The sequence below is a fragment of the Oncorhynchus clarkii genome, chromosome 10 (assembly GCF_045791955.1).
Source record: "Oncorhynchus clarkii lewisi isolate Uvic-CL-2024 chromosome 10, UVic_Ocla_1.0, whole genome shotgun sequence".
Lineage (NCBI taxonomy): Eukaryota > Metazoa > Chordata > Actinopteri > Salmoniformes > Salmonidae > Oncorhynchus > Oncorhynchus clarkii.
Window position 1 is genome coordinate 49,771,070 of NC_092156.1, and position 16,839 is coordinate 49,787,908.

General features: G+C 41.7%; 2 protein-coding genes and 1 long non-coding RNA gene across 5 annotated transcripts in view; 1 reads left to right on the forward strand and 2 right to left on the reverse strand.

Annotated features, from left to right (window-relative positions):
• The window catches only part of LOC139418718 (G protein pathway suppressor 2-like), a 53,431-nt gene extending 52,287 nt beyond the window's left edge, over positions 1 to 1,144 (reverse strand). The window contains exon 1 of the mRNA XM_071168372.1: positions 1,014 to 1,144. The gene's annotated coding sequence lies outside the window, so the exon portion shown is untranslated. The remainder of the gene's footprint in view (positions 1 to 1,013) is intronic.
• On the forward strand, positions 467 to 2,461 carry LOC139418719 (uncharacterized). The gene is made up of 3 exons (XR_011635348.1): positions 467 to 593; positions 705 to 887; positions 1,096 to 2,461. It is a non-coding gene; the product is annotated as an uncharacterized lncRNA (long non-coding RNA).
• Positions 2,462 to 7,610: 5,149 nt separating this feature from the next.
• LOC139418720 (gamma-aminobutyric acid receptor-associated protein) lies at positions 7,611 to 11,898 on the reverse strand. Of its 3 annotated transcripts, XR_011635349.1 has the most exons (5): positions 11,237 to 11,898; positions 10,766 to 10,844; positions 10,564 to 10,682; positions 9,775 to 10,350; positions 7,615 to 8,145 (listed from the first exon to the last, which is right to left on the reverse strand). XR_011635349.1 is itself a non-coding variant. In XM_071168374.1 (4 exons), the coding sequence occupies exons 1-4, from the start codon at positions 11,324 to 11,326 to the stop codon at positions 10,270 to 10,272; spliced, it is 369 nt and encodes a 122-aa protein (XP_071024475.1). In that variant the 5' UTR covers positions 11,327 to 11,688; the 3' UTR covers positions 7,611 to 10,269. The 3 variants fall into 3 exon arrangements, 2 of the variants coding, with proteins under 2 accessions (XP_071024475.1, XP_071024476.1); XM_071168374.1 differs by having other exon boundaries at positions 7,611 to 10,350; positions 11,237 to 11,688; XM_071168375.1 differs by having other exon boundaries at positions 7,620 to 10,350; positions 11,125 to 11,242.
• Positions 11,899 to 16,839: the final 4,941 nt, after the last annotated feature.

The window sequence follows — 16,839 nt, forward strand, 5'->3', positions numbered from 1 at the left end:
GAGGATAATCTGAAAGTAATTATCTTTGCACACAAAAGCAGCGTCCAGGCCTCCAGAGTACTCACCCTATCGCCTGCTGTACGGACAGGAGCCGCAGCTGTTTATTGTTAGCAAGCTGGAGATTTTACAACAAACTCTGCACACCACACAGTTCTATCAGAAGCTCCTCTGGGGCAGTCCCAGCAGTTGTCTTATGTATGGCAAGTTATATTTGCATGATTTAGCATACTTCATTAATCATTACCGGTGGCTCGCACATGTGACTGACCAATACCTCACAAGGCTTTCTCTCCAAGTTGAGACCTTGGTTGATACCTCGGTTGTTTCCATATCAACATTCTGGGCGTACTGCCAAGTTGCAGTGACAGTGAGGATTCCTCCATACACGATCAGTCAGTCACCTGCATGAACCCATCAAATTGGTTTCAGAGAAAAGCAGCATTGATTTGATACAAACATAACATTTCCCCCACAGTACTTTGAGATCACTGAAACTCCACCTGATGTGGTGGAAGTTTGTCGAACCAGATCAGAACGCCTTCGAGGACCACTTTCAGGCATGGGCTGAGAAGGATGTGGAGGCATTTGACCAGGTAAAAATGATTGTCCGCTGTTAATTTATTTTCTGGCCTTCCAAGAGATATATAAGAGATGTATTTGTAATAATATTACGTATAATTGCATTTATTTCTATTATCATCAAGTTGAGACTGAACATGGACAAGGCGCCAGGAGAAACAGAAGGAGAGCCACCGTAGGAGAATCAAGGGGACCAAGTGCTTTAACATCCGGGCGAATGACTTGGTTTGGAAGAAAGACGAAAGGAAGGCGAGACCTCGAAAACCTTGCTGCTCTTTCGCTCCTAGCTGGGGTCACCATCCGTTAAGGTAAACATGAAAATCTCAGATGAAAGCTATTTGCTTTTGCCTCTTTGTTGTGGTCTACCATTAACATTATTGCATGTCTCATCAAACATTTAAATTAAATCATTCAAAAACTATATTTTTACATACCTGATAAACCTGTAACCTGTGTGTTCGCTTGTTTTACGTCTGTCTCCTATCCTGTTCCCTTTACTCTGCTCCTGTTCTCCAGGACCTAGGAGCTCTGCCTAACACCCAGACATGGATCCACCTGATGTCCTCCATTACCAACCACCCTCCAACTTTTCATTACATCATCTACAGCTACTGTTATTGTCATGTTGTCATTATCTGCTAAGAAAGAGCAAAAAAACTATCATACTGGGCACGTAATGTGAAATGCACAGAATAGCTAAAAACCCTAGCACTGCAAACACTCAGAACAAAGAGAGCAGCAGCGCCTGGACTTAGCAGTCTCCCTCTTCGAGTTCCCCTTCCGAGACTGACTACCTGTTGAAAAGCAGTGACGGGCAGAACCTCCCATCCCACAGCACCCACCACCTCTCTATTCACCTATCTACCAGAATTCACTATTTCAGTCATACCTATTCTATCTTTTTGGTCTTTTGCGGTAGCCTACCACTAATATTCTAAATTGCGGAGCATTTAATAAACCAACCATACTTTCCTGTGATGTTGAGGCTGAGCAAAAACTTTGATAGGCTAGTAGACTATGTGGAAATAATCGTGTAGTTATTCATTGATATAGCCTAGATCGCTTTATATAATCTGGACCGTTGTTTGTTCTAAGTCTAAGCAAACAAGGGCTATCAAATAAAATAAAATGTTATTGGTCACATGCACATGGTTAGCAGATGTTAAAGCGAGTGTAGTGAAATGCTCATGCTTCTAGTTCCGACAGTGCAGTAATATCTAACAAGTAATCTAACAAATTCACAAATACTACCTTATACATACAAATGTAAAGGGATGAATAAGAATATGTACATATAAATATATGGATGAGCGATGGCCGTGCGGCATAGGCAGGATGCAGTAGATGGTATAGAATACAGTATATACATACGCATGCTCTAAGGACGCGGCTACGGATGCCGTCTGGGCCGGTAGCCTTGCGATGGTTAATACGTTTAAATGTTTTACTCATGTTGGCCACGGAGAAGGAGACCCCACAAGCTTTGATAGCGGTCCGTGTCAGTGGCACTGTATTGTTCTCAAAGCAAGCAAAGAAGTTTAATTTGTCTGGGAGAAAGATGTCCGCGACGGGGCTGGTTTTCTTTTTGTAGTCCGTGATTGACTAGACCCTGCCACATACGTCTTGTGTTTGAGTTGAATTGCGACTCTACTTTGTCTCTATACTGACGCTTTGCTTGTTTGATTGCCTTGCGGAGGGAGTAACTACACTGTTTGTATTCGGTCATGTTTCCAGTTGCCTTGCCATGATTGAAAGCAGTGGTTTGCGCTTTCAGTTTTGTGCGAATGCTGCCATCCATCCATGGTTTCTGGTTAAGGAAGGTTTTAATAGTCACAGTGGGTACAACATCTCCGATGCACTTGCTAATAAACTTGCTCACCGAGTCAGCGTATAGGTCATTGTTATTGTCTGAGTCCACGTGATCGAAGCAATCTTGAAGCGTGGAATCCGATTGGTCAGATCAGCGTTGGATAGACCTGAGCACAGGTGTTTCCTGTTTAGTTTCTGCCTATAGGATTGTCGCAACAAAATAGAGTCATAGTCAGATTTGCCGAAGGGAGGGCGGGGGAGGGCTTTGTATGCATATGACTATAATCGAAGAAAATTCTCTTGGGAGATAATGCGGTCTGCATTTGATTGTAAGGAATTCTAGGTCAGGTGAACAAAATAACTTAACTTCCTGTATGTTGTTATGATTACACCATGAGTCGTTAATCATAAGGCATACACCCCCACCCCTTTTCTTAGCAGAGAAATGCTTGTTTGTGTCGGCACGATGCGTGAAGAAACCGGGTGGCTGTACCGACTCTGACAACATTTCCAGAGTGAGCCATGTTTCCGTGAAACAGAGAATGTTACAATCTCTGATGTCTCTCTGGAAGGCAACTTGTGCCCTAATTTCATCCACCTTGTTGTCTAGAGATTGGACATTGGCGAGTAATATGCTCAGAAGCGGTGGATGGTGTGCTCACCTTCTAAGTCTGACCAGTAGGCCACGCCATCTGCCTCTCCTGCGGCGACCGCATTGTTTTGGGTCAGCCTCTGGGATTAGATCCCATGTCCAGGGTGGAGGTCCGAACAAAGGATCCGCTTCGGGAAAGTCATATTCCTGGTCGTAATGTTGGTAAGTTGACGTCGCTTTATATCCAATAGTTCTTCCCGGCTGTATGTAATAACACTTGAGGTTTTCTGGGCTAACAATGTAAGAAATAACACATAAAAAAACGAATTACTGCATAGTTTCCTAAGGAACAGAAGCGAGGCGACCATCTCTGTCGGCACCATCTTGCTAAACTAACACTTGATGCGCAACACATGTAGACGTTTTTAAGGCGTTGTCGTATCTCTGACTGATTGAATTATGTGACAGGCTATTTTATAAAATCAATTACCTAACGTTTGATTGATTACGTGATTGAATTAAACCATGCAACAATTAACTTGTTAATAACCTGGGGTGCCACGGAAGTGTGTTTATAGAGCTGATGTCTTCCGAATAAACTCTTAAAGATCTGAAGATATTTTATATCAATAGCAGTCAATTATTAATCGTCACCTTATTCAGTCTCATCTGAATGTCGTAAAATTATTGGTTATCTTCACGAACCCTGGCTAACAAGTTGAATCAGCAATACAATAATTGGCTTATTTATTTATTTATTAAATACCTAAATAATCACAGAGAATTACACATACACGGGATAGATCATACATCGATTACTGATCATGTTATTAAAGAAAAAGTCCCTAGCAGACGAAACTTACACAAAGAAAAGGGGTTGGGTTTGAATCAAAGAGCGGGATGACTGAGGGACAAAGGAGATCGGGTCTCTATCGGACCTTGAAAAGCTATGCTACTGTAAATACCGAATCTTATGCATTCTATAATAACCGCCTATTCGGAAAAGGAAAATGCAAGATATATATTTACACTGATCTGCAGTTCAATAGATGGGTCGAAGATGTAAGACTGGTTTGCCCAGCAGAGATTGCCCTTGTCCTTTGTAGAATCTGTCTGGTCGTAGTGTTGTAGGGCAGATACGTTGTACCCTGTCATTCTTATTAGGAGATTGTCTGTCCTTTCCTAGGCCACGTACGTTTACAGCTGCAGCTGATAACTCAACTTCTAGGATGTATCACTTCTTCTTTAGTGAATAAGAGTTCAAAGTTCATACCATTGTGCCATAATCAGCTTGTGCTGAATTCTGTCTGGTCTAGTAGAAATTCATCCTTCCAGCATGGTGATCGTCACTTCCACGTTGAAATTAGCCCTTTAAAACGTATGGACACCAGTCCTCACATCGTCGGGAACTAAGGTTGACTTCCGTCAACGGGCTTTTGTGTTGGGGGAGAGAAGGGCGTGTTTCATAGTTCTCAACCAATGTATGTTCACTTGGGCATGGCCACTGAGTGAGCATAGTTTACTTATGAAAACTATTCTCTCATTTAGAAGGTAAAATTACGTTTAATATTTTCACAAATACTTTCATATTTAAACATTTAAATTGCACAACAATTCCATGTGAATCTGATAACTAGAATGTGTAGACTTTCCAAGATACAATTTAAGTCATCCTATCCTCAGATATAATGTCCCAGACACCAACTGATCTGACATCATATTCTTGAAGTACCAACGGACACTTTAAACTGGTTGGATTACAGAAATATTGTACCTTTCCCCAACCCTTTGATATTACCATACTGTTTCTATGTTAACAAAGGACTTTCCAATAGTCCGTTATGTAGGGTGGAGAGAAAACGGGGAAAGGTATTTATGGGGGTCATGAACCTCATACAACAGGGCAATGTCATGACAGCATTCATGTTAAGATCTTTCATAATAATAAACTTACAAGCGACGTGAACGCGACGGCAGTTTGAAGCATTAGAAAAACACTTGTCTCCATTGACAGGCCATGTTAATTCATGGTGGTATTTTATGGCGCTAGGAAGACGTTAGGTGACTTGGTGGGAGGTATCAGTAGCTTCACAAGGCTTAATTCTGGCACTTATCATCCCCAAAATGAGCGCAAAGCAATATATATGTCTTTCCCAAGATGCGTTGCATGCAGCACCTGCGCCCTCTGAGCTGAAGAAACACAAACATCACAAGTCCACTTCAGGTTACCTTAACTCAACAGCATCATATGCTTTTTGCCAGTCTCCCTTTAATTTGTTATTTTATTTTATTTTACCTTTTATTTAACTAGGCAAGTCAGTTAAGAACAAATTCTTAATTTCAATGACGGCCTAGGAACATCGGATTAACTGCCTTGTTCAGGGGCAGAACGACAGATCTCGGGGATTCAATCTTGCAACCTTTTGGTTACTAGTCCAACACTCTAACCACTAGGCTACCTGCCGCCCCTATAACAAGGGTTAGGCCTATATCCTCACATACCCACACAATTTGAGCCCTGCTTTTAACCATAAGACATCTCCACAGAAATGTATAGCCTAAGGATTGCATGGTGACAGTAATTGTGTCTGTTGAACTGTTGAAAAAAACGAGGTCAAATCATGACATCAGTGATTTTCAGGTCAGAGAAAGATGCCAGGGTTTCGGAATTGGAATTTTGAGTTGGATGACAATTCATAACAACAACAAAAATCCCAGTCTGCGCTTGTTTTTTTCTGAGTTTCCAGTTGTCATGAATGCACTGAAGTCGGAAGTCAGAGATTGCTGAGTTCCGAGTTGTTTTGAATGCGCCACAAGAGACCTAGGCTACCTCTTATTTCTGAAAAGGGCTACCTCCAACAAAGAGGCCTTGTGTCTGTATTGATGTGAGAAATAGGCATCTACACAGTAATGGTGGCAGGCTACGATATCAACTAGCCTAATAATTTTTGTATTGAAGTAATATGCCTATTTTCGCTAAATCGACTAATTAAATTGATTAGATTACTCTGGCAATTAAACATATTTTTTACAAATTCATGTACATTAAACATATTAAACATAAGGCATTCATGGTGAGATCTTTAATAATAAACTAAACAGACACTTTAACACGTGATGCGCTCATGTTAAGATCTTTCATAATAAAAAACTTACAAGCGACGTGAACTCGTCAGCAGTTTGAAGAATTGTAAAAACACTTGTCTCCATTGACAATCCATGTTAATTCATGGTGGTATTTTATGGCGCTAGGAAAATGTTATGTGACTTGGGAGGTATCAGTAGCTTCACAAGGCTTAATTTTGGCATGTATCACCCCCCTTATAAGAGCAAAGCAAAATACAGGTCTTTCCCAAGTTGCGTTGCACGCAGCACCTGCTCCTTCTGATCTGAAGAAACACAAACAAACATCACAAGTCCACTTCAGGTTACCTTAACAACTCAACAGCACCAGTCTTTTTCACCCAACCTGAAACCACCCATGGACCAGCCAAAAAGCCTGGTTCCACCCTCAATGCAAGGCTCGGGCTCCTCACAACAGCTTCTACCCCTTCCATTTCAACTTCAGAACTCAAACTGGTGTCAGGCTCACTCTGAACTTGACACCAATCTTCCTCGACATACCCTCTCCCTTGTTATTGCTAGGTTCAACAGATTCAACCCTATCCTCGGTCTCCCTCAATCCTTTCAACCTCTAAACAAATGTAGGGATCTGGCAGTTCTTGGGGTATGGTCTTCCACAGCTAGATGATAGGCAGTTCAGAAAGATAGTACTGTATCTTGAGAGAAGGGAGCATAGACTAGACTTAGTTGGTGTGTTTGTTCAGCTATTACATTCCACTCCATAGAAATATAATTAATTGAATGGGCATCTCCATTCAAGTCAATGATGGAATAAGGGGTGGACTGCCAGCCATTTTGAGTGCACCCATGCCAGGTAGTAAAAGCTAGGTTGAAGATGACAACCTAGAGTATAAGCAGGAAGTGTACCCTTCAATCTGTGCTGTGATTTGTTGAGTCAACTCAACTGACATTACAAATAATACATTTCATAAATAATACATTCCATTGGATGAGCATCAGTTGATAGAACATTCTAAAATACCATGGAAATGATTGCATCAGAATACCAGGCAGGCAGCCATTGCGAGTGTACTTGTGACTTTACCAGTCTAATTGCCAGGGTTAGAGCTTCCAGAGCCCATTCTATTCCTGCCATTTGCCAAAGAGACTGGCCTTTTGGCAATCTTGAAATAGGAACATTCTATCATTAATGAGCTTGAAGAGATCAAAACATTTGATCCTGATTCGATAACCCTCACGGCTATCAGCCAATCACAATGTTTATTCAAATTAGGCTGATGGGAAAACATTCTTAACTTAATTCATACATGCTCCCACTGGGGTGTGCCAATACATAGCATCAGCAATCCAGGGTTTATATACATCATTGCCTGCTACCCTTTGATAGGCTACAACTGTCTTAGCTCATCATTTTTTTTTTAAACTAAAGATATATTGTAGGCAATCAACTATTTGCACGTGACTATTTAACTTGCTTCATTGTTTACTGTTAACGGCTTAATTTTTTAAAATTAAAACTAGACCAAAGATTGAGCAAACACACATATACAGCCAGTTTCCTGGACAGATAAATAATAATAATTTATTCAACTTTTATAGCACTGTTCATTACAAAGAATCTCAATGGGCTTTAAAGCTAAACAAAAATGCATGCAATTTAGAAAAAACATCACAACATCATAAGATGGACAATCATTAGAAAGTTAATGGCTTGAGTGGTCATCTGGCCTGGCTTTCAGGCTAACATATCCTTCATATCACGGAAATAACCTTCATTGGTCTATGAAGCTACAGTAAGATGAATCACCAAAACTGTCCACTGAAATGTTTGGGTGCAATGTCAATGCATACTGTATACATAAATGCGTAAACAGTATATCACAAAAGTGAGTACACCCCTCACATTATAGTAACTATTTGAGTATATCTTTCATGTGACAACACTGAAGAAATGACACTTTGCTACAATGTAAAGTAGTGTGTACAGCTTGTATAAGTGTAAATAACTCTCAAAATAACCCTCAAAATAACTCACACAGCCATTAATGTCTAAACCGCTGGCAACAAAAGTGAGAACACCCCTAAGTGAAAATGTTCAAATTGGGCCCAATTAGCCATTTTCCCTCCCCAGTGTTATGTGACTCGTTAGTGTTACAAGGTCTCAGGTGTGAATGGGGAGCAGGTGTGTTCAATTTGGTGTCATCGCTCTCACACTCCCTCATACTGACTGGTCACTGGAAGTTCAACATGGCACCTAATGGCAAAGAACTCTGAGGATCTGAAAAAAATAATTGTTGCTCTACAAAAAGATGGCCTGGGCTATAAGAAGATTGCCAAGACCCTGAAACTGAGCTGCAGCACAGTGGCCAAGACCATACAGCGGTTTAACTGGACAGGTTCCACTCAGAACAGGCCTCGCCATGGTCGACCAAAGAAGTTGAGTGCACGTGCTCAGCGTCATATCCAGAGCTTGTCTTTGGGAAATAGATGTATGAGTGCTGCCAGCATTGCTGCAGAGGTTGAAGGGGTGGGGGGTCAGCCTGTCAGTGCTCAGACCATACGCCATACACTGCATCAAATTGGTCTGCATGGCTGTCGTCCCAAAAGGAAGCCTCTTCTAAAGATGATGCACAAGAAAGCCCGCAAACAGTTTGCTGAAGACAAGCAGACTAAGGACATGGATTACGGAAACCATATCCTGTGGTCTGATGAGACCAAGAAGCTTATTTGGTTCAGATGGTATCAAGTGTGTGTGGCGGCAACCAGGTGAGGAGTACAAAGACAAGTGTGTCTTGCCTACAGTCAAGCATGGTGGTGGGAGTGTCATGGTCTGGGGCTGCACTGGGGAGGTACAGTTCATTGAGGGAACCATGAATGCCAACATGTACTGTGACATACTGAAGCAGAGCATGATCCCCTCCCTTCGGAGACTGAGCCGCAGGGCAGTATTCCAACATACCGACCCCAAACACACCTCCCAGACGACCACTGCCTTGCTAAAGAAGCTGGGGGTAAAAGTGATGGACTGGCCAAGCATGTCTCCAGACCTTAACCCTATTGAGCATCTGTGGGGCATCCTCAAACGGAAGGTGGAGGAGTGCAAGGTCTCTAACATCCACCAGCTCCGTGATGTCGTCATGGAGGAGTGGAAGAGGACTCCAGTAGCAACTTGTGAAGCTCTGGTGAACTCCATGCCCAAAGGCAGTGCTGGAAAATGATGGTGGCCACAAAATATTGACACTTTGGACCCAATTTGGCCATTTTCACTTAGGGGTGTACTCACTTTTGTTGCCAGCGGTTTAGACATTAATGGCTGTGTGTTGAGTTAGAGGGGCCAGAAAATGTACACTGTTATACAAGCTGTACACTCACTACTTTACATTGTAGCAGTGTCGTCACAAAAATATATACTCAAATATTTACAAAAATGTGAGGGGTGTGATATACTGTAGGTCTAAAAGCTAATCTTTCAAGTAAACTAAAAAAGATGATTGCTAGCAACAGAGTAATCGGGTAGATTAAGGGCCTGTTTCTCAGACATAGACTAAGCATATTCCTAGACTAAAACACATGTTCAATGGAGAATATATATAGTTTTTAATTCTGGACAAGGATTGAATTGTGTCCAGGAAACTATCCCTAAGCCATTTGGGAGGTGAAACGAAACTAACAAAAATGTGCTGTGGATAACAACTATGACAGGAGAACACAGATGTAGATTTGGTAGTCTGAATGTTAAAGCTAGAATCCGTAGTTGTCACATCAGTTTTGGGAATAATAAATGATATATACCCATTGATTCTTGAAAAATATAACTTATAAATGCCTCATGAGCTTAGTTCAACTGTTGAACCCAAAATAGAAGCTAGTTTTACTCCAATGTTGGTAAACAACGTTTAAAAAAACTACTGTATAGCCTCAAAATATTGTTAACTATAATTTTGACATCATGCATGGTCAGTCCTTGCATCAATAGCTCGGTCTATGAATTTGAGAGTGGTTACATTTCCACAGGTCCATCCCGTCGCTTTTTACCAAAACAGAGGCGGGATGGTCGCTTTATTGTTTCAATTAAGGATTTTAGCTTTAAAAGGGGAAAGGGGGTTTGAAAGTGCATTAAAAGATTAATCTGGTGGCAACTAAATTGCTTTTATTTATCTTTGTGACGATGCAGTCAGACTGCAGATGTGCTGAAAGGTGGTTAGCTAGACTTTCGTTTGGCTGTTTCCGTAGACACTCTCGTCACTGTAGGCAATGTAAAGAAAGAAGTCCTCTTCGTGGTGTTCCTATTACAGAGAGATTCAACATTTGGTTAATCAGGAATGTGTTTGAGACAACAGAAAATCAAGGAACATTTCAGGATAAGTAGGATAGACCAGATGTAGGACGTCAAAGGCAGGAATTCCTGATTAATCAGGAGGAAATACCACAGCAGCATGCATAATGTATAAGAGGGAATTAAAAAAATGAAGCCCTGCCTAGATAAATAGGCTCAGTACCTGGTAAAGTAGTCCCATGGTGGCTGAGGTGGGAGGAATGACATTGTTGACAAAGAAGAAAAGGGCGTCCTCTGCCCGCAGGTGAATCCTCTTCCGTATTAGGAAGTAGAACTGTCCCACTTAAGAAATAAGAAAATACTTTAATTCAGATTAAAATGTGGAAATAGACCCAACACAATTCGATACATGTCCTGTATCTCACCTGTAAGATCAGAGGGTACAAGATATTTCTTCTTGTCCAAATCACCAATTCTGGCTTTGGGGGCTTTCTCCACTATCACCTGCAAATTAAATAAATGTCCCAGGCAGTCAGATGACTAAAAATCTATTTATGAAATGCTTACCGATTCTCAAAGCAACACGTTAAAAAAAAAAATATATATATATATATATATATATATATTGATAGTGTCAAAAAGGTGTCAATTTAGCAAAATAGATGACGTTAGCTAGCTGGCTAGAATGACAGTGTAAAACGTTAAATCAAAACAATCTGTGACCAATTAATTGTAAAACTTTTTCCAAAAATGTAACCATATATGTTAAGGTTGTAGCTAGTACCAACACTGTCGATGTCCTGAAGTTCCTCTCTTTGTTATTGTGTTGTGTGTGGGTGACAAGCGATGCGGTTAGCATTTCGCAAGCATTGGCTAGCTAGTTAGCAGCAACTCACTGGCACTCTATCAGGGTACTTCTTCCTGATCTTTTCCCCCTCCGATCTTCTCTTCTCAAATGGGTGCTCCTCTTTATACAGGAATTTCATTGTCACGGTTTAAGATTCCTCCAAACTCTAAATTTGGATGACAGTTCAAGCTAGCCTATGCCTGCCCTTTGTATGGCAGCAAAACTATGCAATTCTATCAAATCTGTTCGCCTTGTTGCTAATGCTAATTTCGTGACGTTGAACGTTATGACGAGAAGGAATAGAACAATGACGTTACTAAACCTAGGTTAAACATGGGATTGATGCCGCGTTCCAAAAAACTGGGAACTCGGAAAAATAATGTATTACATTTATATAGCGCTTTTCATAATCTAAAAGCACTTCAAACGCAAAACAAACAATATATCACGAAGGGTCAACCAATAGATGCCAAGTTCACATGCTAGTCGGAACTAGGAAACTCGGAAATGTCCGACATGCTGATTCGTTGAAGTCCTCTTCGTGGTAGAACTACAACCAGTTAGCAAGTCGGAAATGTCCTAGGTTCCGTGTTCCGAATAGCACATGAAAGCAGCAAAAAGGCAAAATATTTGAAAACTGTATTTTCCGAGGATGGTAGATTATGGTGATGGGGTCTGCAGGTGATCTTGTAGAGGGCAAATCTGGGAACCAGCCCGAGTTTTATAGCAACTGGACTTCTCTTCCATTCTGTATCAGCAGCTCTGGGCGCCAGAAAACGTATCACACAAAATTCAGAATAGTAGCGTCGTCCTCCCTACGAGCTCTCTGCCTCAGCACTGTTGTATTCCTCTGTCTCCCATTCATCTCACGCTTCAGGCGATTCCTCAAAATATATTCTCAAAATATCAGGAATTGTCAGCCAGGTAAAACAAAAAAGATGGTACTGTGTCGAGATCCATTTTTTTTAAACAAAAGCTAGCTAGCCAAGCCAAAAAGTCAATCAATCTGCAAACCCCTGGTTTAAAAACGACGGATCCATGCAATTAAAACTCAACGTTATCCAGGGGCGACAGTAGATTGAATGACTTACCGGTACGGGACACCCAAGTGTGCCCACAAAACGTACAGGGTATACTACTCTGCTGACACTGACAAACAGATCAATACAAACTTTTGTCTGATCCATATAATAGACCTACGAAAAGGGGAGTTATAAATACAATATGACGTTCATCTAACCTGGAGAAAATGATTGTCCAAAAACAAACAAGTGGTACTGACCCAATGATAAGACAGTGAACATGCACACTCACCAAATCATATAGCCTACATTCGGAATGGCTCGCAATTTGGGCAGTGCGCGCTGCAAATACCAAATATATGATTGTTAAATTGCGACTGTCAGTGAAAAGGTGAGTAAGCAGCCAATGATCCTCTGTGGCCAAATAATGCTTTCTGGTGTAGTAGCCAATTTTCAATTATTTTGTAACATTTCTGTATATAGAGGAGTTAAGTTTAATAAAATAACCTTTATTTAACCAGGTAGGCCAGTTGAGAACAAGTTCTCATTTACAACTGCGACCTGGCCAAGATAAAGCAAAACAGTGCTACAAAAACAACACAGAGTTACATATAAACGAACGTAGTCAATATAACACAATATAAAAAATATGTACAGTGTGTGAAAATCTAGAAGAGTAGGGAGGTAAGGCAATAAATAGGCGAAATAATTACAATGTAGCATTAACACTGGAGTGATAGATGTGCAGATGATGTGCAAGTAGAGATACTGGGGTGAAAAAGAGCAAGAAGACAAATAACAATATGAGGTAGTTGGGTGTGCTATTTACAAATCCAGGTACAGTGATCGGTAAGCTGCTCTGACAGCTGATGCTTCAAGATAGAGGGAGATATGTCTCCAGCTTCAGTGATTTTTGCAATTGTTCCAGTCATTGGCAGCAGAGAACTGGAAGGAAAGGCGGCCCAAGGAAGTGTTGGCTTTGGGGATGACCAGTGAAATATACCTACTGGAGCGTGTGCTACGGGTATGTGCTGCTGTGGTGACCAGTGAGCTGAGGTAAGGCGGGGCTTTACAAATGTATGTAATTTTTGATTAAGCATCTCCAATGTAAGTCTGGAATGAGAGTTTACAGTCTAACCACACCCCTAGGTATTTGTAGTTCTCCACATATTCTAAGTGTAACAGTTTAACTTCTGTCCCCTCGCCCCAGGCTCGAACCAGGGACCCTCTGCACACATCAACAACAGTCACCCTTGAAGCATTGTTACCCATCGTGCCACAAAAGCCGCGGGCCTTGCAGAGCAAGGGGAACAACTACTTCAAGGCCTCAGAGCGCGTGACGTCACCGATTGAAACACTATTAGCAAGCACCACCGCTAACTAGCTAGCCATTTCACATCGGTTACATAAATCAGAACCGTCCAGAGTAGTGATGCTAGTCGGGCGGGCGGGCAGCAATCGGTTGAAGAGCAGGCATTTAGTTTTACTAGCATTTAAAAGCAGTTGGAGGCCACTGAAGGAATGTTGTATGGCATTGAAGCTCGTTTGGAGGTTTGTTAAGTGTCCAAAGAAGGGCCAGATGTACACAGAATGGTGTCGTCTGCGTAGAGGTGGATTAGAGAATCACCAGCAGCAAGAGCGACATCATTGATGTATACAGAGAAAAGAGTCAGCCTGAGAATTGAACCCTGTGGCACCTTCAGACTGCCAGAGGTCCGGACAACAGGCCCTCCGATTTGACACACTGAACTCTATCAGAGAAGTAGTTGGTGAACCAGGTGAGGCAGTCATTTGAGAAACCAAGGCTATTGAGTCTGCCGATAAGAATGCAGTGATTGACAGAGTTGAAAGCCTTGGCCAGGTTGATGAAGACAGCTGCACAGTACTGTCTTATCGATGGCGGTTATGATATCATTTATGACATTGAGCATGGCTGAGGTGCACCCATTCCCAGTCCGACTGGAAAAAATCTTATGAAAGGTCATCCAACTTGGAATTCCAAGTCGGTAATCCGGCATCTTTCTTGAGCACCAAATTTCTGACATGAAGATCAGACGTCATGATTTGACTTTTTTTTGTTCCTACAGTAGTTGTTTTGAACTCGGCAAGAGTACCACTGTGTGAGTCATAATACCCATCAAACCTGGCAGTCAAACAACGTAATGGTTCCAATAGTTTTTTTACCATACATTCTTCCCATTGGGGATTTTAGAAACACTTAATATAAGGGCTGTTTCCAATGTAGTCTTACCCTGGCATGACATATGTGTCAATCTCTCTAGGACAATGTGACTTATCAATATATTTGACTGTATTTACTCCCACAAAATGAACCGCTAATTAGCTGCTGATGTGGCTATCAAAGAATTACAAATACATTTTTATTTGTCACACATGCTTAACAAATGTTATTGCGGGTGAGAAATGCTTGTTTCTCTAGCTCCAACAGTGCAGTAATATCTAACAATTCACAATCTAAGAGTAAAATAGAGTTAAGGAACATATAAATATTAGGATGAGCAATGTCAGAGTGGCATAGACTAAAATATGGTAGAATAGAATACAGTATATACACATGAGATAAGTAAAGCAAAAATATGTAAACATTAGTGACAAGTGTTCCATTTTTAAAGTGGCCACTGATTTCAAGTCTATGTATATGGGGCAGCAGCCTCTAAGGTGCAGGGTTACGTAACCGGGTGGAATCAGCCTAGTGATGGCTATTTAACAGTTTGATGGCCTTCAGATAGAAGCTGTTTTTCAGTTTCTCGGGCACAGCTGCACCTGTACTGACCTCGCCTTCTGGATGATAGCGGGGTGAACAGGTCATGGCTCGGGTGGATGATGTCTTTGATCTTTTTGGCCTTCCTGTGACATCGAGTGCTGTAGGTGCCCATCGGGTGCTGTAGGTATCCTGGAGGGCAGGGAGTTTGCCCCCGGTGATGTGTTGGGCAGACCGCACAACCCTCTGGAGAGACCTGCGGGTGTGGGCGGTAGATTTGGTAGATTTGCAGTGGTCTGATACTCCTTCCATTTCAATATTATCGCTTGCACAGTGCTCCTTTGGATGTTTAAAGCTTGGGAAATCTTTTTGTATCCAAATCCGGCTTTAAACTTCTTCACAACAGTATCTCGGACCTGCCTGGTGTGTTCCTTGTTCTTCATGATGCTCTCTGCGCTTTTAACGGACCTTAACGGACCACAGTGCAGGTGCATTTATACGGAGACTTGATTACACACAGGTGGATTGTATTTATCATCATTAGTCATTTAGGTCAACATTGGATCATTCAGAGATCCTCACTGAACTTCTGGAGAGAGTTTGCTGCACTGAAAGTAAAGGGGCTGAATAATTTTGCACGCCCAATTTCAGTTTTTGATTTATTAAAAAAGTTTGAAATATCCAATAAATGTCGTTCCACTTCATGATTGTGTCCCACTTGTTGTTGATTCTTCACAAAAAAATACAGTTTTATATCTTTATGTTTGAAGCCTGAAATGTGGCAAAAGGTCAAAGTTCAAGGGGGCCGAATACTTTCGCAAGGCACTGTACACATGGTTAGCAGATGTTAATGCGAGTGTAGCCAAATGCTTGTGCTTCTAGTTCCGACCATGTAGTAATATCTAACAATTTCACAACTACCTTTTACACACAAGTGTAAAGGAATGAATAAGAATATGTACATATAAATATATGGATGAGTGATGGCCGAACGGCATAGGCAAGATGCAGTAGATAAGTACAGAATATACATATGATATAGTAATGTAGGGTATGTAAACATTATATAAAGTGGTATTGTTTAAAGTGACTAGTGATACATTTATTACATCCAATTTTTAATTATTAAAGTGGCTAGAGATTTGAGTCAGTATGTTGGCAGCAGCTACTCAATGTTAGTGATGGCTGTTTAACAGTCTGATGGCCTTGAGATAGAAGCTGTTTTTCAGTCTCTCAGTCCCAGCTTTGATGCACCTGTACTGACCTCGCCTTCTGGATGATAGCGGGGTGAATTGGCAGTGGCTTGGGTGGTTGTTGTCCTTGATCTTTTTGGCCTTCCTGTGACATCGGGTGGTGTAGGTGTCCTGGAGGGTAGGTTTGTTTGCCCCCGGTGATTAGTTGTGCAGACCTCACTACCTTCTGGAGAGCCTTAGGGGTGTGGGCGGAGCAGTTTCCGTACCAGGCGGTGATAAAGCCCGACAGGATGCTCTCGATTGTGCATCTGTAGAAGCTTGTTTTTGGTGACAAGCCAAATTTCCACCCAAGGCGCTGTTGCTCCTTCACCACACTGTTTGTGTGGGTGGACCATTTCAGTTTGTCAGTGACGTGTACGCAGAGGAACTTAACTTTCCACATTCTCCACTACTGTCCCGTCGATGTGGATAGGTGGGTGCTCCCTCGGCTGTTTCCTAAAGTCCACGATCATCTCCTTTGTTTTGTAGACGTTGAATGAGAGGTTATTTTCCTGACACCACACTCAGAGGGACCTCACCTCCTCCCTGTAGGCATTTTCGTCATTGTTGGTCATCAAGCCTACCACTGTAGTGTAAACTTGATGATTGAGTTGGAGGTGTGCATGGCTGAACAGGGAGTACAGGAGGGGGCTGAGTACCCACCCTTGTGGGGCCA

Bases quoted from the DNA above. Each gene is read 5' to 3' on its own strand.
- LOC139418720 (XM_071168374.1), bottom strand. From the start codon at position 11,326: ATGAAATTCCTGTATAAAGAGGAGCACCCATTTGAGAAGAGAAGATCG. The intron at 10,683-10,765 runs GTGAGATACAGG...TTATTTCTTAAG, and splicing joins TGTACCCTCTGATCTTACAG to TGGGACAGTTCTACTTCCTA. The intron at 10,351-10,563 runs GTACTGAGCCTA...TCTCTGTAATAG, and splicing joins CCATGGGACTACTTTACCAG to GAACACCACGAAGAGGACTT.